This window comes from Leuciscus leuciscus (assembly GCF_965113295.1).
Source record: "Leuciscus leuciscus genome assembly, chromosome: 3".
Taxonomy (NCBI): domain Eukaryota; kingdom Metazoa; phylum Chordata; class Actinopteri; order Cypriniformes; family Leuciscidae; genus Leuciscus; species Leuciscus leuciscus.
In genome coordinates this window covers 66,435,590-66,458,078 of record NC_138727.1, presented here as the reverse complement: position 1 = coordinate 66,458,078, position 22,489 = coordinate 66,435,590, and the positions used below count along the sequence as shown (strand labels likewise).

At 41.4% G+C, this 22,489-nt stretch overlaps 2 protein-coding genes across 18 annotated transcripts in view; both read left to right on the top strand.

Annotated features, from left to right (window-relative positions):
* The window catches only part of LOC309494765 (uncharacterized protein), a gene marked incomplete at its 5' end in the record, with an annotated part of 51,640 nt that extends 36,931 nt beyond the window's left edge, over positions 1-14,709 (top strand). Inside the window, 11 exons of the mRNA XM_082164175.1 lie at positions 1,020-1,236; positions 1,354-1,451; positions 1,587-1,716; positions 4,042-4,135; positions 4,237-4,349; positions 4,417-4,614; positions 8,327-8,792; positions 8,906-9,048; positions 13,785-13,897; positions 14,015-14,095; positions 14,176-14,709. Coding sequence (XP_082020301.1) covers positions 1,020-1,236; positions 1,354-1,451; positions 1,587-1,716; positions 4,042-4,135; positions 4,237-4,349; positions 4,417-4,614; positions 8,327-8,792; positions 8,906-9,048; positions 13,785-13,897; positions 14,015-14,095; positions 14,176-14,377 — 1,855 coding nt within the window. The 3' untranslated portion in view covers positions 14,378-14,709. The remainder of the gene's footprint in view (positions 1-1,019; positions 1,237-1,353; positions 1,452-1,586; positions 1,717-4,041; positions 4,136-4,236; positions 4,350-4,416; positions 4,615-8,326; positions 8,793-8,905; positions 9,049-13,784; positions 13,898-14,014; positions 14,096-14,175) is intronic.
* LOC309495366 (uncharacterized protein) overlaps positions 1-22,489 on the top strand; it is a 242,578-nt gene that overhangs the window by 7,561 nt on the left and 212,528 nt on the right. For 5 of the 17 annotated variants that reach the window (XM_082165053.1, XM_082165052.1, XM_082165042.1 and 2 more), the window contains exons 1-3: positions 15,514-15,655; positions 21,863-21,945; positions 22,045-22,457. In XM_082165053.1, the coding sequence (XP_082021179.1) occupies positions 22,099-22,457 (359 nt within the window). In that variant the 5' untranslated portion in view covers positions 15,514-15,655; positions 21,863-21,945; positions 22,045-22,098. Of the gene's footprint in view, positions 1-15,509; positions 15,656-20,335; positions 20,462-21,862; positions 21,946-22,044; positions 22,458-22,489 lie in introns of those variants that run through there. The other 12 variants (XM_082165045.1, XM_082165046.1, XM_082165043.1 and 9 more) reach the window with 8 other exon arrangements.

Here is a 22,489-nt window from a genome sequence, read left to right as displayed (position 1 = left end):
TATACCTTGAAACCGAAGAATTAATCTTTAAAAAATAATCTGAATTTTAGTAGCATGGCAAGTTCATTAATCCTGCCAAAAGAAGAATCTGGAAGCGTAGACCAATCTGATTAATTTTTGTAGTTAACTGGGGATAGTTGGCTTTAAACAGATTTTCCAAATCAGGTGTGATATTGCTTCCCAAATATTGAAATCCAGAACGTGCTAACTGAATGGGGGAATCTGAAACGGCTTCGCAGGGAACATGCAGAGCTTGAGATTTAGCCTATGTATTTTTAGTAGTGTTTAAATGGTGTAATATCAGTGGATTTGATTATGTAGTTGCTTATCCATTTTCTTGCGATAGCTGTAGAGATTACTCTCTGGTGCCGCGAGACTCCGCCCACACGCTGTTCTGATTGGCTGTGGTGCTGTGCACTTGCCATGAGACTCCGCCCATACGCTGTTCTGATTGGCTGTGGTGCTGTGCACTTGCCGTGAGACTCCGCCCACACGCTGTTCTTATTGGCTGTGGTGCTGTGCACTTGCCGTGAGACTCCGCCCACATGCTGTTCTGATTGGCTGTGGTGCTGTGCACCTGCCATGAGACTCCGCCCACACGCTGTTCTGATTGGCTGTGATGCTGTGCACTTGCCATGAGACTGCCCACACGCTGTTCTGATTGGCTGTGGGTTTTGATTGATTTTTACACATCTCGTAGTCGCTTCGTTTAGTGTGGACAGACACATTATTTGTTGCTGAAATCTTGTCGCGTCTGGTGAGGACTAGGGTTGTAACGGTATGGTTGAAATATTATTCCAGTGTAAATCAGCTGTTCTCTATGTGAATATATAGTAAAGTGTAATTTATTCCTGTGATCAAAGCTGAATTTTCAGCATCATTACTCCAGTCTTCAGTGTCACATGATCCTTCACAAATCATTCTAATATGATGATTTGATGATCAAGAGACATTTATGATTATCAATAAAACCACTGACTCTCTCTCTGTGTGTGTGTGTGTGTGTGTGTGTGTGTCAGCCGGGAGAAGGCAGTGGTGGCGTTGGCGCGGGCTCCGGGCCGCTTCTTCCCCGCTGACGGGCCGGTGCTGGACCTGTTCCTGGGTCAGCTGGAGGAGGTGCATGTCCTGCGGGAGGAGGCTGATGTGTCGGTGGTGTTCTACTACGCCCCCTGGTGCGCTCACTGCCTCACTGCACGACGGGTCCTCCAGCAGGTGGCGCTGCGGCTCACGGCACAGGTGCGTACTGGGAACACTACTGTGTTGAACAGAAGAATGTGCTGCAGTTTCCTGTGTGTGACAATGCGTGTCCTGTGTGTGGTGATGCGTGTCCTGTGTGTGGTGATGTGTGTGCAGGTGCAGTTTGTGGCCGTGAACTGCTGGTGGCATCAGGGCAGATGCAGGAAGCAGAAGAGCTTCTTCCAGTATCCAGTCATTCATCTCTACTACTGGAGGTAAACACACACTTACAGTGACAAGAGCAGGTGTTCAGCATCATAAACACACATAATAACTGTCTGTGTGTGTGTGTGTGTGTGTGTGTGTGTGTGTGTGTGTGTGTGTGTGTGTGTGTGTGTGTGTGTGTGGAGGTTCGGTCCGATCGAGTACAGAGGTCCGGTTCAGTCTGAGTATCTGGAGAGCTTCATTCTGAGGGTTTCTACTCCACTAACATACCTGCCCACCAGCAGAGCCCTGCACACCTTCCTCACACACCAGCAGGTACACACACACACACACACACACACACACACACACACACACACACACACACACACACACACCAGTGTTAATTTCGTTGACGAATAATTTTCGTCATTATTTTCGTCAACGACATTTTTTCACAGACGAAAACGAGACGATAACTAAATAAAAACTAGTTTTGAATGACAAAAACTATGACGAAAATCTATTGACATTTTCGTCAACGAATAAAAACTAGACGAAAATGTTAGATAGTGACGATTTGGGAAGCGATCCAGTCTGATGTCCTGCATTTGTGGTAGATGCGCAGTACTGTAACGTGATCTACCCAGCGGCACACGAGTTGGCATGCGCTGCACGTCTCATAAAACGTTAAAACATGTAAACGTCTGGGAGAATGAGTAGAGCAGACATGAAGATCTGAATAAGAGTGACGACACAAAAAAAGAGCTATATTCAGTACGGTTTTCTGTGCGCACACACCCGACCCGAAGCGTGCAGCCATTCACATAGACACCTAGCCTATACAGCGCGCGAGTACTGAATTGAGCTTTCTTTCGTGTCTGAATGGACAAATACACACAAATATTATGTCTAAATGTCCGTTTTGGAGAGTATTCACGTAAATTATGTCGGTTATGTCTTAAACAGTTGTGAGTGTATCTATGTGCATCAGTGCATTGGCTCCGCATGTCATTGGACATGATCCGATGTCTTAAAGTGACAGTGGGTAATAAACCTAATGCGGTCTGTGTCCTTAATATTGATCAAGCAACAAAAGAAAAAGAGAAAAGCATTCACTGCTCGTTAATAGCTTTAACAAGGATTAATTATATTTAATTCATACAAATAAATATGTCTGCTTGAAAGAATAGAGAATGATGTATGCAAGTTATAAAGAATTCATATATCATTCATTGAAAAGAAGACTGTCTTCTACTTTAGGAAAAGTGGTTTTATTTAATTTTAAGATATTTTTTAAGTTACAGTAGTTAAATCTGTATCTGTATTGCACATTCAAACTTTAAAATCATTCATATTAGCAGGTTAATATATGTTTTCTTCGGGAGTATATGGGTTTGGAAATTTTAGAGAAATTCTAAATAAATGCATTTAAATTAAAACCCATTATATTTTAGTCGACTAAATCTACTGTAGATTTAGTCGACTAAAATCTTATTGTATTTCGTCGACTAAAACTAAAACAATTCAGATGACTAAAATATGACTAAAACTAAATGGCATTTTAGTCAAAAGACTATGACTAAAACTAAATCAAAATTTGCTGTCAAAATTAACACTGACACACACACACACATTCCTGCCCACCAGCAGAGCCCTGCACACCTTCCTCACACACCAGCAGGTACACACACACACACACACACACACACACACACACACACACACACACACACACACACACACACACACACACACACACACTCCTGCCCACCAGCAGAGCCCTGCACACCTTCCTCACACACAAGCAGGTACACACACACACACACACACACACACACACACACACACACACACACTCACACTCACACTCACACATACACCTGCCCACCAGCAGAGCCCTGCACACCTTCCTCACACACAAGCAGGTACACACACACACACACACACACACACACACACTCCTGCCCACCAGCAGAGCCCTGCACACCTTCCTCACACATCAGCAGGTACACACACACACACACGCACACACGCACACACGCACACACACACACACACACACACACACACACACACACTCCTGCCCACCAGCAGAGCCCTGAACACCTTCCTCACACACCAGCAGGTACACACACACACACACACACACACACACACACACACACACACACACACACACACACACTCCTGCCCACCAGCAGAGCCCTGCACACCTTCCTCACACACCAGCAGGTACACACACACACACACACACACACACACACACACTCCTGCCCACCAGCAGAGCCCTGCACACCTTCCTCACACACCAGCAGGTACACACACACACACACACACACACACACACACACACACACACACACACACACACACACACACACACACACACACACACACACACACACACACACACACACACTCCTGCCCACCAGCAGAGCCCTGCACACCTTCCTCACACACCAGCAAGTACACACACTCACTCTCGCACACTCACATATGCTCTCACACACACTATCAGTAACCGGTATCGGCAGGTCACTTGTACAAAAAAAATGGAAATTGGAATCGGTGCATCTCTAATAAAGAAACAAACTCTATAATACTTTCTCATTGTGATTTGTGTGTGTGTGTGTGTGTGTGTGTGTGTGTGTGCTCCAGCAGGGTGTGGTGGGTTATTTCCAGTTTAACTCGTCTCCTCAGCCGGCCGGTTACATCAGCTTCCTGTTATCAGCTCTGCACGCGCTCAGACGAGGTACTGTCACCATCACACACACATCACACAAACACACACACACACACACACATCACTGATGCTCAACCTGAGCTCTGACCCGCTGCGTTCTCATTGGCCAGATCATCAGGGGGCGGTGCGCTTCGCTGTGGTGACCAATCAGGCGGTGGCAGAGGGCGTGTCGCTCAGGGAGGATGAAAGTGTGTATTTACACCGGCGTTTGAACAGCTCGCTGGTGAGTTCATGATCACACACACTCGTCCTGATGACACACTCAGTGAAATAACTGTTTCTGAACGCAGGTGTTCCCGCGAGCGCAGAGGAACCTCACCGCTCAGGCCGTCTGTGATTGGGTGTTTGAGAACAGAGAGAGCGTCGTCCACTGGATCCAGCCAACGGGAGCCAAGAGTTACTCGCTGGAGGCGGAGCTACAGAAAGGCCCTGCCCTCCTCACCTTCCTCCCACACAATCCCCTCTCAGCCAATCAGCTGCTCAACCAGGTACACTCAGCTAACACTATAACGCCATAAATGTTTTTCAGGTTTGAATGGTTTATCGTTTTTATAATTTAACAATTTTTTTTTTACAAAATATGTGTATTTTCTTAAAGTTCAGGAAATGATGGATACCCACACTTGTGTAAAAACATATTGTTTATTTTTATTGTAACTTTTATTATGAGAGTTTCTCATTATTACGAGATAGCAAGTTCTCGTTCAAACATTAGTTTCTCACTATGGGAATCGCCTCAGGCGTGACCAATCCTGGAAGCACCAGTTATATCACATCTGTCAGTTGACAGACCAATTAATGACAGTGATGCGTACGTCCCGCCTCCCTATTACACAGAGCCTATAGAAAGTCTTCATACCCTGCGAAATCTCCACCTTTTGTCACATTACACCCTGGAAACTGGGCGATTGGTCAGGATTGAAGGGAAAATGGATGATGCCGAGTACATCCAAATGTTTGAGTAAACCTGCGTGCCTCTGCTGGACAGCTGAAGATGGGCATTCACACTCCAGCACCACAGTGATCCCAAACACACCGCCAAAAGAACAGCGTAACGGCTTCAGGATAGCAAGGTGAATGTCCTTGAGTGGCCGAGTCAGAGCGCTGACTTCAATCCCATAGAGGGTCTGTGGATAACCTTGAAGAGAGCAGTCCATCGCCGCTCACCACCGAGTTTGACAGCAATTCTGAAGGGAAGAATGGGCAAATATTCCCCAACCTAGGTCAAGCTAGTGCAGTCAAACCAAGATTTATTCAGACACCTTCAACAATATAACAAGAACTCAGAGTTATGAACTCAGTTGATATTTGACTGGTTTTGTCCATCCTTCTGTTAGACTGTCTCACACATGAATTATGTTGAATATCTGTCAGCTGTTAAATTTAACTACACAATTAGGTAATACCAGTTTAGCTCAACCAATCACCAAGCAATGCTTCATTCTGTTCAGTCTGTGTGTAAAAAGAGCATTAGCAATTAAAGATAAAACACTTCAGCAAAACATGATCAGGTCAAAGTGTCAGAATCATTTTTGGTCCCAAATGTTTATAAATGTTACTAGTAGTCACTGGATGAAGAGTATTTGGGTATAATATGTCACAGTTTACTTTATTTTGCTCCCCTCACTTACATAAATGAACTATATTGTCCTGCACACACTAGTGAAAAATATAAAAATGTATATCTGGTGTCTGAATAATGTGTGGTTTGACTGTATCCCTCAGAAAAATGAATGTCTGTAATTAAAGCAAAAGGTGTCTCTATGAAGTATTAAATCAGGGAACTGATGACTTTTACAACCCTGTTATTTTATTTTATTTTTATTTTTAATAATCCTCCAGAATATTTTAAAATGTTATTTTTACTTTGATGATTAACTTTTTTTGGAACTGATTAATTGATACACATCAGACACAGTGTGCAAGGGTTCTGTGAGTGAAGATTTTTTAGGATGACGAATACAACATCATTAATAAAATACAACGTTTTTCATAAAAAAGCGCATATGAAAATTTCATACTCTGTGTGCAAGGACCTTCAGACAGGCTGTGCTCCCTAACCCCGAGTGCTGCCCGCACCGCTCTCAGATCCCGTTAAGGGTTGTAGAGATCCGGGTACGAGTCGCGGCCGTGACTAAAGGAGACCCGAGTCTCTCCTCGCCTCCTGTGGAGATGAATGAGGCTACTCCTCAGCCCCGGTGCAGATGCGGAGAGTTAATGGATGAGATCTCTCCTGAACTACTTCCCTCTTTGAATCAGATCCCTTGGCAAGGGCCAAAGATGAGAAGGCGATTGCTCGTCCTTTGGAGGAGGGTGGCAGTGCCATGGGTTATTTCCCCTTCCCTAATCCAGGACCTCATTGAGGTGTGTAGGAGAGCAACTGCTAAACTCTTATCCATTACTCGTCTCTTGGAGGAAATTTAGAGGAAGATGAAGAGGATGCTATCCTGCCTCCTAATCTTTCTTCTAGACCTGGCAGTCTCCCTTCCCCAATCCATGACCTCATTGAGATGTGCTAAACTCTTATCGATTGGCCATCTCAGCAAGAAGACCAGGGTGGAGAGAGGGGTTATATGACGGGAAGAGGTTGCAATCGCACACTTCCCCTGTGATTCTGGGACGAACCCTTCTCACATAAGGTGCGTGTTAAAGGTTTCTCCAAGCTGGACGTTCACAAAATGGAGGAGTTGGGAATGTCCAACCCCATGGTGGAATTGTCGGTTCTCCTCCACAATCACAGGACAGCTCTATCCTCCTTTACTGGCGGGACAGACAGTCCCAACTCTAGAAAGAGTAAGGAGATCACAGTCACACTGATAGCCCTGAACTGGGCTGGTACATTGTGGCTGACGGGGATAATCCAGCCCTGGCCTCTCCCGCTGCGAAGGGATCTCTCTCAGAAGCCTTCAAGGGTCAGTGAGACTCTTCAGAACGAGAGAGCGGCTTCAGCGTGATCTGCATATGACCGGACATGGAATATGTTTGAGCAATGGTGCACACACAGACACATTCTTCCTTTTTCCTGTCGCTGATGTGTTGCTTTCTGCAAGAACTTTTAGATAAGTGCAGAGCCTTTTCTATCATCAAGGCTAATCTTGCCGCAGTTTCTGCGTGCCCTGTAGAGATTGACAGGAATACCATAGGTCAACACCCGCTCGTGTGCAGGGCGTTTGAACAGGGTTTCAAAGCCACTGATTCCACCGTGGGATCTGTCCTTGGTCCTTAATGCACTCCTGTATATTGTACTGATTTAAAGTCCCCCTGTAGTCAATAATTTCATCCCTTAAAACTCATCTTTGATCACCAAAATGACATATTTAGGCTTTTTTTTCCTTTAAATAAAATTGCCTTAAAATAGCTTGAATGTAACTCGACACCCTTGCCTCATTTAGTATGCACGGTTCTATGAATATGCAAATGAGTCCCGCCTCCACTCACTCACTCAGCTCAGAGATCCACTTGTTGACGATCACATGTTGATCTGATTGGTTACAAGGTAGTTTGTGACGTCAGAAACACCAGTGTTTTTGAGACTGTCTTTGGTTCACTGCAGTTTTAAGGAGAAAATACTCAGCAATGGTGTCGACTTATGAATTTACACATGGTTTGTCTTAAAACATATTAAAAACACAGCATAGACATATAAACAACATTTAAAAGCTGGATTTTCTCCACAGGGAGACTTTAAGGCTCCTTTCACTGAAGACTGCTTTATTATTGGCTCTTAGTGAACTTCATGCTTTGACGGTTCATAACTCCTGTATGCTATTCACTCTGGAATCGAGATTGTCTAAAGTGAGCAAGTCAGATCTACTGGCTTTCCATCCGCCCTTCCAGCAGCTTCATTGCTCGTGTCCTGTCCGGGAACTTAACTGCGATAGAGACGATTGTCCAAAATCTCCACCGGTGGACAGATTTATCCCGGTATATCACCCACCCCTAGTTCCCTGGATGGGAACTACTGATCTAGATGTTTCTGAATGCATAAATGCATCAGATGAAGCCAAACCCTGCCTATAGAACTAAAACCTAAAGAAGACTAAAACATGAACTCAACTCGAACTTCATCGGCTGCCTCATAAGCACTGATTTGTCCTTCATGAAGTTCGCTTGCAGTGTTTGTCGTTGTTCTACTAGATGTTTGTCAGAGAAGTGTTAGTGTGTGAGGATCACTTGAGCGGTGTGTTCTGTTTGTGTCAGGTGACTGATGTGGCGTTGCGTTATCACTCCTGCGGCTCTGAGGACGGTGTGTCTTCTGTCCCACGCTGCTGTCAGTCCCTGCTGGCGTCCGGCGCTGAAGCGAGTGTGTGTGAGCTGTGTGTCTCTCACTGCTGGACTCTGAGTGTGTGTGTGGAGCACGTCCAGCTCTCCAGCGCCCCCTGCAGGAGCGTCCAGGGCTCATACAGTCCGTTCAGTCAGATCAGTGTGTGTTGCAGGAGCGTCCCGAGGCCCATCCCTGGCTCCATCCCTGTCTCCATCACTGACTCCATCACTGGCCTTCAGTGCCGAACCAACAACACACTGCGCTTCTACATGCTGGACGCCACACTGCACTGGACGCTGGCACAGAGACTCGGGGCGACCAATCACAGCGGCCGGCCTTTCATCACCATCATCAACCTCAGAGACGAGACGCACTACGTGCTCAAGCACACCGACTCGCTGGGTAAAAACACTGAACACACGAACACACGAACACACACACACACACACACACACACACACACACACGTCACAATGCACCAGTAATAATTGCTGTTCTCTCTGTCTGTGGAGCAGAAGATTTCATCCAGAACTTCAGCGTCTCCTTCAGTCCTTTACACAGACATCTGGTGGGACACAAACAACATCAGCACACTCAGTCCCTCATACAGGAAGTGACATCAGACAGCTTCCTGGACACCGTCATGGACTCCCAGCGGGTGAGATCAGCTCTTCTTTTAAATGCTTATATTAACTTAAAGAGAGTACAGAGGGAATAAATAACACACATTCAGCCTGATACAGAAAAGTAAATAAATTATTTAGAATAAAGGTCCATTCACACCAAGAACTATGACTATATTAGCGTCCACACCAAGAACGATGACTATTTTCATTTACTTTATTTATAAAGCACAATTAAAACAACGTGATGTTGACCAATGTGCTGTACAGTCACACAATAAAATTTCATAATAAAATGTTTCTTTTTTTTCAGACAGAACAATGACTAACAAACATCTGAAAAGAGCCTCTTACTAGTTAACCTACTGAACCAAACGCTAATTCTAGCAAATACAGTTTCAGATTTTCGTTTAAAATAACCTAAGGAAGGAGCCAGTCTGAGATGTAGAGGCAGGTTATTCCAGCGCTTTGGAGCTGCCACAGAAAATGCCCGATCACCACTCAATTTTAATCTCGTCCTTGGAATGTCTAGGATGATCTGATTTGCTGATCTGAGAGACCTAAGAGGTTTATGTATATGAAGAAGATGCGCAAGGTATGATGGAGCCAAATTATGCAAGGCTTTGTACACAAATATCAGTAATTTATAATCAATTCTGAACTCCACCGGCAACCATTTAAGTGAGGCTAAAATCGGTGTTACATGCTGCTTTTTACGAGTCCCTGTTAAAAGTCTAGCAGACGCATTTATAACCAATTGAAGACGGTTCAGAAGTGCTTGGCTGACACCAACATATAGCGAGTTACAATAATCTAGTCTTACAGAAATAAAAGCATGGATAATCCTTTCAAAATCACTGGAGGACAAAAACGGTTTAACCTTTGCTATTGATCTTAAATGGAAAAAACAAGATTTCACCACAGAATTAATCTGTTTGTCAAACTTCAAAGAGCTATCAAATTGGACTCCAAGGTTTTTCCAAGGACTATATTAGTGTCCACACCAAGAACGATGACTATATTAGTGTCCACACCAAGAACGATGACTATATTAGCGTCCACACCAAGAACGATGACTATATTAGTGTCCACACCAAGAACTATGACTATATTAGCGTTCACACCAAGAACGATGACTATATTAGTGTCCACACCAAGAACGATGACTATATTAGTGTCCACACCAAGAACGATGACTATATTAGCGTTCACACCAAGAACGATGACTATATTAGCATCCACACCAAGAACGATGACTATATTAGCGTTCACACCAAGAACGATGACTATATTAGCGTTCACACCAAGAACTATGACTATATTATGGCGCTTTTCCACTACACAGTACCAGCTCGCCTCGACTCGACTCGGCTCTGTTTGGTTTTCCACTGTGTAAAAGTTGTACCTGTACCCGCTTCCAGGTACTTTTTTTCGTACCACCTCCGGCGAGGTTCTAAGCGAGCTGAGGCGATACTAAAATGTGACGTGAAAACACGGCAGACTGCTGATTGGTCAGAGAGAATCGTCACTATTCACTGTGTCATCATTGCACGCGCCAGACGGAGTATCCTGAATAAAAAACAGCAAAAACAAAAACAAAACCATCCAAAAACAGCATACACTCGATTTCCTCCATTGTCCTGTGTGTGTGGGTAGCGGGTGTGTCTCGCGTAAAAGCGTTCTCACCAAGAACTATGACTATATTAGCGTTCACACCAAGAACTATGACTATATTAGTGTCCACACCAAGAACTATGACTATATTAGCGTTCACACCAAGAACGATGACTATATTAGCTTCCACACCAAGAACGATGACTATATTAGCGTCCACACCAAGAACTATGACTATATTAGCGTTCACACCAAGAACGATGACTATATTAGCTTCCACACCAAGAACGATGACTATATTAGCGTCCACACCAAGAACTATGACTATATTAGCGTCCACACCAAGAACGATGACTATATTAGCGTTCACACCAAGAACGATGACTATATTAGCGTTCACACCAAGAACGATGACTATATTAGCGTCCACACCAAGAACGATGACTATATTAGCGTTCACACCAAGAACGATGACTATATTAGCGTCCACACCAAGAACGATGACTATATTAGCGTCCACACCAAGAACTATGACTATATTAGCGTCCACACCAAGAACGATGACTATATTAGCTTCCACACCAAGAACGATGACTATATTAGCGTTCACACCAAGAACGATGACTATATTAGCGTTCACACCAAGAACGATGACTATATTAGCGTTCACACCAAGAACGATGACTATATTAGCGTTCACACTAGGGATGGGACGATACACTTAAACTCACGATACGATGCACCTCGATATGCCAGGGTCACGATACGATACGTCACGATACGATATCAAAAAAGAAAAAAAAAGAAAAAAAAGGTAGTGCAGACTAACTTTTTTTTTTATACATGCCATGGGATTAATCAATGCATGCTGATGAATGATGTATAATAATAATAATTAATCTGCATACCCTAGTTTTGCACAGATGTAACAAGACTGACAGTGACACAATAAGACCTCATGTTAGCATCTTTTTATTTATGTATGTTCTTTAATGTTTGATTATAATTTTACTGTCTTCACATAGGGATGGGATTTGATAAGATTTTATCAATAATAATGCCACTGACGATTCTGATTATCGATCCAATTCTTTAACGATTCTCTTATCGATTCTTGATAGCACTGTGTGGAAAAATGTTTAAAATGCTTTTAAAAAAAAGTGGTTTTATTTATTTTAAAGTTTAAGCTTGAGTTAGCAAACTGTACTTTTTATATAATGTATGTAATAAATAGAACCTTATTGTAAAGTGTTACTGATTAGTTATACACCGATTCAGACGTCTCCTGAGTTCACTGTTGGAAAGATCAGTTGTTTTAACGATTCATTAAAATGAATCGGTTCAAATGAGTCATTATTAGTTCGCGAATTGGACGTGTCGTGCGCGTTGTGTGATTATCCCAGCAGTTAGGACATGGACATCCAAGATTTGTGTCAAGTTGTCAACATAGAAAACATTTCATCACAGTATAGTTTTATTTCGTTTAATTAAAGTGTTGTTTTATGTCAGCTGAATGTCCGGAACGCTTTTCAGAGAAGATAAGGAAACTTATTTAGCACAATTCACACCCAGCAGTATAATTCAGGGAAAAAAAATATCCGAGTGCTCCACACGAAACTTTGGTCTTCCGACCTTTTACCAATACCACCGTGTCGATTTATTTTGATTAATATGTGCGACAGTGCGAGGGAGAGAGAGCAACACAGCGCCTAGTTTGGAGACGGTGAAGTCGTTTACACAGAGAGTGCGCGCGCGCGACCGGCTCTCTCTCTCTCTGGTCGTTCTTTTAGTTAAAACATGCGCCCTGTCACAAACGCAGCCGTTCATCTACATTACTCACCGATCAAATAAGACTTTGGCGGTCGCTAAAACAAGTTCAATGCAGGAAAATTCATGCGTGAGTTTCCATTAGACTCGCACGGTATGTGTGTGTGCTTCAAGATTATGACGCAAGTGCTAAGATTCCGATTGGCCAAGAGAAAAAGTGCTAAGATTCCGATTGGCCCAGAGAAATGTAAATTATAAGAATTATCCAATAGAGACAGAGCGCATTTAGGCCACGCCCACACCCAGGGGGAAAACAAACGAACTGTCTCCATTGACTTTGCATTGCGAGAGGCTGCCTCCTTGTCATTCCTTGCTTCTAACAAAAGACAGACAAATGCCTAAAAGCTGCTGTGTGACAAGGTGTACAGCAAACAAGCTAAAAAACCCCAGAAATAAGTTTTTATTAGCTCTCGACCCCAAAAAAACGAGTGTTTTTAGGACATAAAAGTGGATACAGGCAGTTGAGACAGAGCGTCACGTGTCTCATTACTCTGAGAACTAACGTACGGCCGCTGGAGGAGACCGTAATCGACAACACAGGATAGTTTATCTTACAGAAATATAATATATAAAACTGACATTTGGATATTTGACTCACCAGTGACCAAATGTTTAACTTACTGCACACGTAGTGTATTTTTAGTGCATACTGAGTGTCAGGATCCCACAATTGACCCATTCGTTCCAGCCTGTATCCACTTTTATGTCCTCAAACGCTCGTTTTTTGGGGTCGACAGCTTATGAAAACTTATTTCTGGGTTTCTTAGCTTGTTTGCTGTACACCTTGTCACACATCAGCTTTTAGGCATTATTCTGTCTTTTGTTAGAAACAAGAAATGACAAGGAGGCAGCCTCTCGCAATGCAAAGTCAATGGAGACAGTTCGTTTGTTTTCCCCCTTGGTGGGCGTGGTCTTCAGATTATGACGCGTTGCGCTCTGTCTCTATAATGTTTCGCAATTCTAGCCTGCATGGCAGTTTACTGTGAGAAACAAACCGCTGTCTTGACGTGACGACGTACCGCACCGTTCCCCGGATATAATTTTTTTTTTCATTTAGTTTTACCCTGCTTGATCAGCAGATGGTGCTGCCAGCCTGCCACCAACTGTATGTCTGCCCCATATACATACACACACATATAATACACTAAATTATTTATATACTACGCAAATCATGCAGCAGTGCCATCTATCTTTATTTCGCGATCCATTTTTTTTCGACCTCGATGCGTTTCGTCACGTTTTGTATCGCGATATTTTGTCAAACGATATTTCGTCCCATCCCTAGTTCACACCAAGAACAATAACTGTGATCTTCTCTCTGTCTCATCAGGACGTGCTGCTGTTGTATTATTCGACCTGGTGTGGCTTCTGCTCGCTTCTCAATCACGTGTTTCTTCAACTGGCCCGTCTTTTCCAGGGAAACGGCGCCCTCACGGTGGCCAGGTGTGGAACTGCACCTGCAAACACTTCACATTAGCTTCACATGACCATATATTCAGCGCTTACAGTTGCTCCTCAGTAATAATCATGTTTGTTTATTACTGTTCTTGTTGTTTTCAGAGTGAATGTTGGCCGTAATGATCTGCCCTGGGAGTTTATGGTGGATCATCTGCCCTCCGTGCTGCTCTTCCCCCGACACAGGTTCAAAAACCCCATCATAAAGTGTAAAACTCTTTTCCGTACAGTGTAAATATTCTCGCACACGTTACTGTCTCCCGCAGGAAGCAGATGAGTGTCAAGTTTCCAGAAAACACACCCATGACGGTTCCCAACCTGCTGCGGTTCGTTCTGCAGCACACTAGCCACGCCCCCTGGGAGGAGTCAGACAGTGGGGCGGAGTCAGCGTCCCTGCTGGGGGTGGAGCTTCATAGACTGCTGCGGGAAGTGTCAGGAAGACAGGAAGGGAAGTGCGAAGCTTCCTGATGAGTGACAGACCGAGATCATGGCAGAATCTCACAAAAACGCTCAAGAACACGTCCAGCTCATATTTCATGTTCTGGTGATTAATAATGATTGTCATTACAGACGTGAGCGATCAATGAAGGTGTTCCTCTGATTCTCAGCAGCACATGTGGACTTTATGAGGGTTTAAAGAGAAACAGTTTTTTAAAAAAAAGAAGTATTTCTGTTGGTTTTGCTGAAATTGTCTATTTTTTCATGATCACTAAAGTATGGCATCTGGTGCAGTATTCAGGGATTTCTTGATTGTTCTCAGACTTGAAGGGTTAAATTAAAGTTTATGGTGGTAAATGTGATCATCACTGACTTTTTTGTATCATTTGGTTTCTCTTTACATTTAGTAAATTGTACTTGATCACTAAAGTCAATTTATTATTAGTTAATTAACATGCAAATAAATGACTTTCTATTTAATGATAAATTAAATTTAAGGATATTTTGATTTTATGCATGGTTTAAAAAATATTAAGTCTAACAATAAAACGTAAAATGTTAATGTAAGGTATTGGTAATAAGGAAACAAAACCAGAACAAGGTTTACGTTTAGTTTTAGGTTTTAAAAAGCTGTAGGCTAATAATTTAAATGAATTTTTTTCAAAAAATCTGCTAAAAATACTGTGATCCATTAAAACAATCAGGCCCTAAAAAAGCTATCATTAATATTGTATGAATAAAAGTATATTTTAGATATGCGCGAGAGATTCTCCCTTGTGCAGAAACCGTTAATCGTCGTCAATCAGGCAGCGCGCGCAGTGAGTGACAGGAGCTTTTCTGAGGGAACTTTTACTTTTTCGCTACAACTGATTTTTAAACAGCAGTAGTCATTTTACACTATAGTAACTGAGAGTAATGTATAATTTCTTTTAGGTATATGTAACGTCAATCATTATAGTGAAGGATTTAATTTAATAATAAAACGGTGAATTAGTTATGAAGAAATCTGGAGTCAAAACATGGACGTGTAACGCAATGCGAAGCTTTAATTCTACGACGGGAAAGATCAGCCCTTTAATCCGTCTCATGTTTTTTATGCAACCGGGTCACGTGATATCTGACACACACACACACACACACACACACACACAGAGAGAGAGAGAGAGAGAGAGAGAGAGAGACACACAGGTAGAACAGGTGTACGGTCTCCTCCTTAAGGAAACACAGACTGAAAGTAAGTTAAAACTTCATGGAAGAGAAGACGCCATTTTGGAAACACATTAACTTTCACAAATTTCACACTTAACGGTCAGTATTTGCTTCTGATATGTCATATTATCCATATTATTATTATTACACGTGCGTCGTTAGATCTGTGTATCTTTATCTCGTTTTTTGGCTCAGTTTTGTTTGCAGAACAGATTAGCCACTAATCTAAACCGCCTTTCTTTTTCCCTTTTCTGTAAAAGTTTGATTTCTTATTTTCCCATTCATGTACATACGAAATGAGTTCATGATGTTCAAGTTTATTTGTCGTGCATAAAGTTAGTGTCAGATTGTACATTGAAACGCTTGTGGTGAGTCACGTGTTTTCTACAACAATACTGTCGTGATTACTGATTAATCGTCTGGTCGCTGGTATCTAATCACAATTATTTGAGGAAACCGCAATGCATTTTAATCCCCTTATGCCAAAGAAAAAGGGGGGAAAGGACCTTACACAAAGATAGTCAAAGGCCCTTAATATGAAATGGTTTGTGGGTTTGATCAGACTGCATTATATTATAAATAATGATATTAATTTTCACTGCATTAAAGTACATCATATGGGCCTATTTTATTATAATTTTTATTACATTGTATATAATTCCAATTAGGGCTGTGAAACAAATAATCGCGATTAATCGCATCCAAAATAAAAGTTTGTGTTTACATACTATATGTGTGTGTACTGTGTATAATTATTTATATATATATATATATATATATATATATATATATATATATAAAACATATATATATATACACACACATAGGCCTACATATTCAAGAAATAGTTGCATACTACATATATACATTTATATGTAATTTATATTATATATAAATAACAAATTCTTATTAAATAATAGTGTGTATTTATATATACAAAATAATTATACACAGTACACACACATATATTGTGTAAAAACAAACTTTTATTTTGGATGCGATTGTTTCACAGCCCTAATTCCAATAAAAAAAACAAACAAAAAAAACAGTTAAATTGTAAATTTGTAAATTGCCTCTTTTATTGTCATTATTATTTAATATGTAATAATTTTTAGTATTTCATATTTAATCATCAGCACAAAAGTCATGATTGTGGCAGGCCTATTATGTAACAGAATACATATAATTAGAAATTATAATCTACATATGAGTCCAAAATCAAAATGTATTATCTTTTATAAGAAAATTAAGTGATTTCTAGATCACTCATTCTATTGCCTAAGTTATGAGAAAAAATATCAGTTAAGAATAGAAAATTGAAAATATTCAACATCAGGAATGTCAGAAGCAGAATGCGTAGTTCGTACACAGAACACATAGCTATAGCAAACCCAAGAACCCAGCAAACACATTTGCGCTGTGGCAACATCTGTGGCACGTTGCATTTCTGCTATGGCAACGTCGCTGTCTACGTGCTCGCAACATTGTAACAACGTAGAATTGTAAGACGCCAGGGCTGTAGCAACGTTGTTGCGCGACATTCAGCAAATGAGAGACGACGTTCTGACATTTTGTTTTTATGCTAGATAGGCCTATAGATATCCCCCATTTAGCATTTTATGTTTTGAGGTTAATTTTTAATTAGTCAGATGTTAGATAATTATATCTTTTAAAAAAAAATATTGTTTATCCTTATTATTATTTAATGGGGCTATCAGTAAATTAGCCTAATTATAATCAACACCTGCAATTGTACACTTTGAAGAGTAAAAATTAAAGAAGGTTACGTTAATTCAACTTTATTAAAACTAACTGCATATATGGTAATCAAATTGCACTTCCAAAAGTCATACATTAAAAAAATAAAAATAAAAAAAAATAAATAAATAATTATACAAATTTCTTTTAAGTATAATAAATAAAACATAAAAAGCAAAGATCAGAACATTTAATGAACAAAACCGGTTCTGTAGGCTACATGGCAGAGTCGAAAGCCGGACGATAAAATTCGGTGAATGTTAAACGTAATGAGTCCAGGAAACATCCACAAATCCAGAGGAGCAAAGAAACGAATAAGACTAAATAGCAACTAAACAGTGTTAGCGAGGCTACATTAGTCACATTAGAAAATGAATTGTAGGTTGTGTTTAAATAGTTGCGTATCTTATTTAGCTGAGGTAAATAAAACGCAATACTCGCGTATCCTTGCTCGATGAAGAATGAGACAACACAATGAGCCAACAGAAAGAACCAAGTCTCCTGGTCTTCGATTCTGAGTTTCCAACACTGTCTTAGTACATTAAGCCACGTCAAGATTTTTTCAAGCGTTTTAAGCCTGGAACACACCAAGCCGACGGTCGGCCGTCGGGCAGTTTCCGTGCGTCGGCCGACTAAATCTTCTCAGTGTGTTCCGCACCCATACATGCCAACCCTCCCGATTTTTCCGGGAGACTCCCGAATTTCAAAGCCCCTCCCGAAAATCTCCCGGACCGACCTTTCTCCCGAATTTCTCCCGATTTCCACCTGGACAACAATATTGCTACTCCATCCGTTAAAATGAAGTTAATTCGGCCAGCGCTCATACCTGTTTACATCCTGTTTTCGGTTGAAGTCCAAAGTAGTCGATTGTCGAGTTCACGCGCGTGATCATAGGTAACTAAACATATGCACCTTTAGTCGACAATCGACTACTTTGGACTTCAACCGAAAACAGGATGTAAACACAGGAATGAGCGCTGGCCGAATTAACTTTATTCATATCTTTCACATCTACTGCAGTCAGATTCACCCGTGTTAACTCTAAAGGAATCCCCCCCCCCCCCCCTTTTAAATATCTCCCGAATTCTGAGGTCTCAAGGTTGGCAAGTATGTCCGCACCGTCGGCTGACATTGGTCCTCGTCGGCTTTGTAACGGCCGATTCGACGTGTTGAATCGGCGTCGGGCCGTCGGTGAAAGAGGGAACTCTGATTGGCTGTTCAGCTTAGTGACCGAGTCAGTGCACGAGAATAATAGCAAAATAGCGAGCAAAGTCAAAACGGTACAGATAGAAGGCTGTTCTAATGATATGTCATCTTATCTGAGTGTTCCTTGGCGAATATTTCAATATTAACACGAGAGGAGTGGAATAAAGACAGTGTTTAGCAGGATTGATATTCAAAACGGTAAGCACGCACTGCTTTGTTTACGGTTTGTGTAACTGCAGCCGGCAGCGCCGGTTTCCCTTTTTGAATGACGAATATAGACGAATATATCTGCAGAAATAGACAGCTGTCTCATTTACACGCAGGCGCAGAACGCGCATTCTAGCTGACAGTCGGCTGTAGTTCTCTCGGTGTGTTCAAGTGCAGCTTTTTACCCCGACGCGAGGCGACAACACAGTTGGCTTTCATCAGCGCTAGTTCGTCTGCGTCGGCTTGGTGTGTTCCAGGCTTTAGGATGTCCCGCTCTCCCGCTTTAAATGTTTGATGCGCGTGGGGTTTAATCCGGTAGCTGTTCCATCACTGGGCTTTTGGTCTTTGTTTCCCAGGTGCTCAACTAAATAACAGTGCTTGATATGTGGGGGCGTGGTGGTTTGTTTGTGATTGGCACCCTGGGAAACTTTTTGATTCTCCCGATGGCCAGTCAAATCTACTCCCAAGCCAATCACGTCCCCCTCCTTAGTCAACAAAACCAACATAAGTTGAACGATGTTCACTAACCCAGCAAAGTTTTTCTCTTAGATTGGTGTTTATTCTGTTTAGCATGCAGTGTGAAGCATTTCACTCAGTTTCTTGATCATTACAATTCAATTTCAGTGAGTGAAGAACAAAATGATGCTCGCGTGCGTTATATGTTAGGCATGTTATCGTCTCTGACAGACAGCATGTTGAAGCATGATCTTCTCCTTCTCGGAAAGTGTAGTCAAAACATCCGGTACTGTGGGTTTCTGACAGACATCGATGTCGTGATATTCAGATGATGTGAGTTTGAAAACCGATGGATCGTAAGGTATTGATGTATTTTTTAGCCGGCAAGTATTCAGTGAAGTGAGTGATGTCCATGAGTGTGTTTTGTCCATTTTTTTAGTTCTGATATTCCAACCGACAGTCAGCCTAAGTTTTGGACAGACATGATAACATGCTTAAAGATTGAACTATGTCTGATTTTGGGGTAATTATAAAACATGCTGGAGAATTTCAAATTGCTTTTTGCTTAGTTCATTATACTTGTTTTACAAACTGACATGTTTGGCTTGTCAAAAACTTTACATTCAGCTGTCGCAATTTCGTAGACTTTTGAAAATCAAGTTAATTTTTTACCAGGAAAGAAGTGGTTTTGATGCACAGTTGTTTTTATTGTCTCCTATAACAAAAAGTTTGTTATTTAAACCCATGAAAATGCAGGTCCTGTTGTAAATAATAGTGAGAAATTACTTTTTAAAACTGTTGTTGCATTATTAAAGGTACAATATGTAAGAATAAGTAATAAAAGTAATTAAGTAATAAAATATCCCAAAATCTCTTGCACAGTGTGATATTTTTCCTGCAGTTGTGTACTTACAATATCCCAAAAGTTCCCAAAGATTTTTAATTTCAGAGAAATTCCAATTTTAAATAATTGGCCATCCCGGAATCCCTGTTCACTTGTCGCCTGTCACTGACGTAATATCCGCGTTATCCCTGGTTTCCGCTTGTACTGCCATAGTAACCATGGTGACAGACGTGGACAACAGCGTTATGTTTAGCGGCGCGCTCACGCTGTTGTTGTTTCGTTCAAACATTATGGATCATGGCAAGCAGACTTTGGGACAAAAGGAGAACTAAAACGAGGATCATTATCAGCCTGGCGTTTTCGAGATGCCGAGAGCTCCACGTCTGCAACTAACTTCGACTTGACAGAGCTCTTGCATGTACTTTATTAGACAGGTGAGCAAATGTACATAAAACTAATCAATGTTATACAGCTCAACATGATGAAATGTTAGAGTATGATCAGTATGTTATTCTAATGTTGATCTAGCTTACTGCTAGTTTCATACAGCCAAACTAACACATAGAATAACATTATAACTTTCAACACACTCAAATGCAGTTTAGTGTGATAGTGTAGAAACAGTGCTGCGTTACCTCACAAGTTTAATTTGTCTAATAAACTAACCTGTGCGAGTATTAATTCAGCACTTGCGGGTAGTTTGGTGAAATGAAATGTCCTTATTCCTTTATATCCGCGAGGCTCGCGGGACGCGCGTGTGGCGCTGATACCCGTCTCTTATTAGCAATCGTGCCCTGCTTCATACCACAGTCATGATAAAAACATCAATGTATTCACTCATCCATAAACATTATTAGATCCATCAGCTTGACGACAAGTTCCATAATTACACAGGAAATTTTGCGTCATCAACCTACGCCTTTGTTATTGTAAGAGGTTAGCGACCCCTAGCGCCGAAAAAAAAATACATATTGTATCTTTAACCCTTATCAGATTATGACTCATATATCAAATAGTCAGTATAGTTTGTATAGTATTGTATGTGAGTGAAGTGAAATACATGTTCTGACTGTAAACATTACTATTGCTGTAATCGTCACAGAGGAATATGTGACAACACTGTAAAACATAATTCAGCATAATGATTTATTATAGTTGGTCAGGCCTGACAAGCCCATATCTAGCGATTTGATCAACCTGCAACTTTCTTCTCGTCTTCATTCTCGTCTTCATAGTCTTTAACACGTCCAGTGTTGTGAGAAGAACAACAGCACATGAGCTTCTAAACAGAAATGTGTCTTGATGGGCAGTTTAAGGTGTAAAAGACCAAAGAGATGTTTCCCTTCACATCCTGAAGTTATCAAGACCATCAAGTTGTTTTTTGCTGTATTAACTATTTATAAACTGCTTATTAATGTCTATAAATACTTTACAAATTATGAATTAACTGTTTACTAATGCTTAACTAATTATTAATAGATAGCGTACAGTTATTATAAGATGTTTATGCAAGAATTGTTTTCAGATTTAGATTCTGCCCTCATGAGAAACAATCAATGGTAAGACATTTATCTCACGCACAACAAACGTATGAATGTTTGTTTCTCTTCTATGTAAATGTGGACTGTCATATATGTGGATGTATTGCGTGGCCGTTGGGCATCCGTTGTAATCACATGCAACGAGAGTGAGAAGGACAATACAAAGTGACTGGCATCTGAGCAACAGTTCCGAGTCTTCTCATCAATATAAAACTTGGCATGGACGAGGTGAAGAACACAAGCTACTGCAGCCTGACTCACTTTAAACTCATCTATTTTCTTTTTCTCTCTCAGAGTTTTACTAGCAAAGCCTGACCATCGCACACAGTGTTTGACTAAATCAGATGAACTTTTCGCATGGTGGTTGAAGAGAAAAGGTCATTTATTATTATTTTACTTAGTGCAATTATCTTTTGCACATTTATAAAGAAGAAATTATGGATATATTGTCTTGTTTTCTGTGTTTCTATATCCAGGCCAGGTGTCAGTTCCTCATTACGGAGAAAAGAGAGAGAGTTTTATCTGAAAAGATGCAGGAGAATCTGAGATCTTCATCTCCAGATCCCAGCTGTGTGTCTCTGAGGAGCAATCAATCCTTACCTCATCCTCCTGACCTCAGTGATGAACCAGTGACCTCTGACCTCACTGATGAACCATTGACCTCTGACCTCAGTGATGAACCAGTGACCTCTGACCTCACTGATAAACCAGTGACCTCTGACCCCAGTGATGGACCAGTGACCTCTGACCTCAGTGATGAACCAGTGACCTCGGACGTCAGTGATAAACCAGTGACCTCTGACCTCAGTGATGGACCAGTGACCTCGGACCTCAGTGATAAACCAGTGACCTCTGACCTCAGTGATGGACCAGTGACCTCTGACCCAATGTGAGTGTGAACATGTAGCTAATTGGTGATTT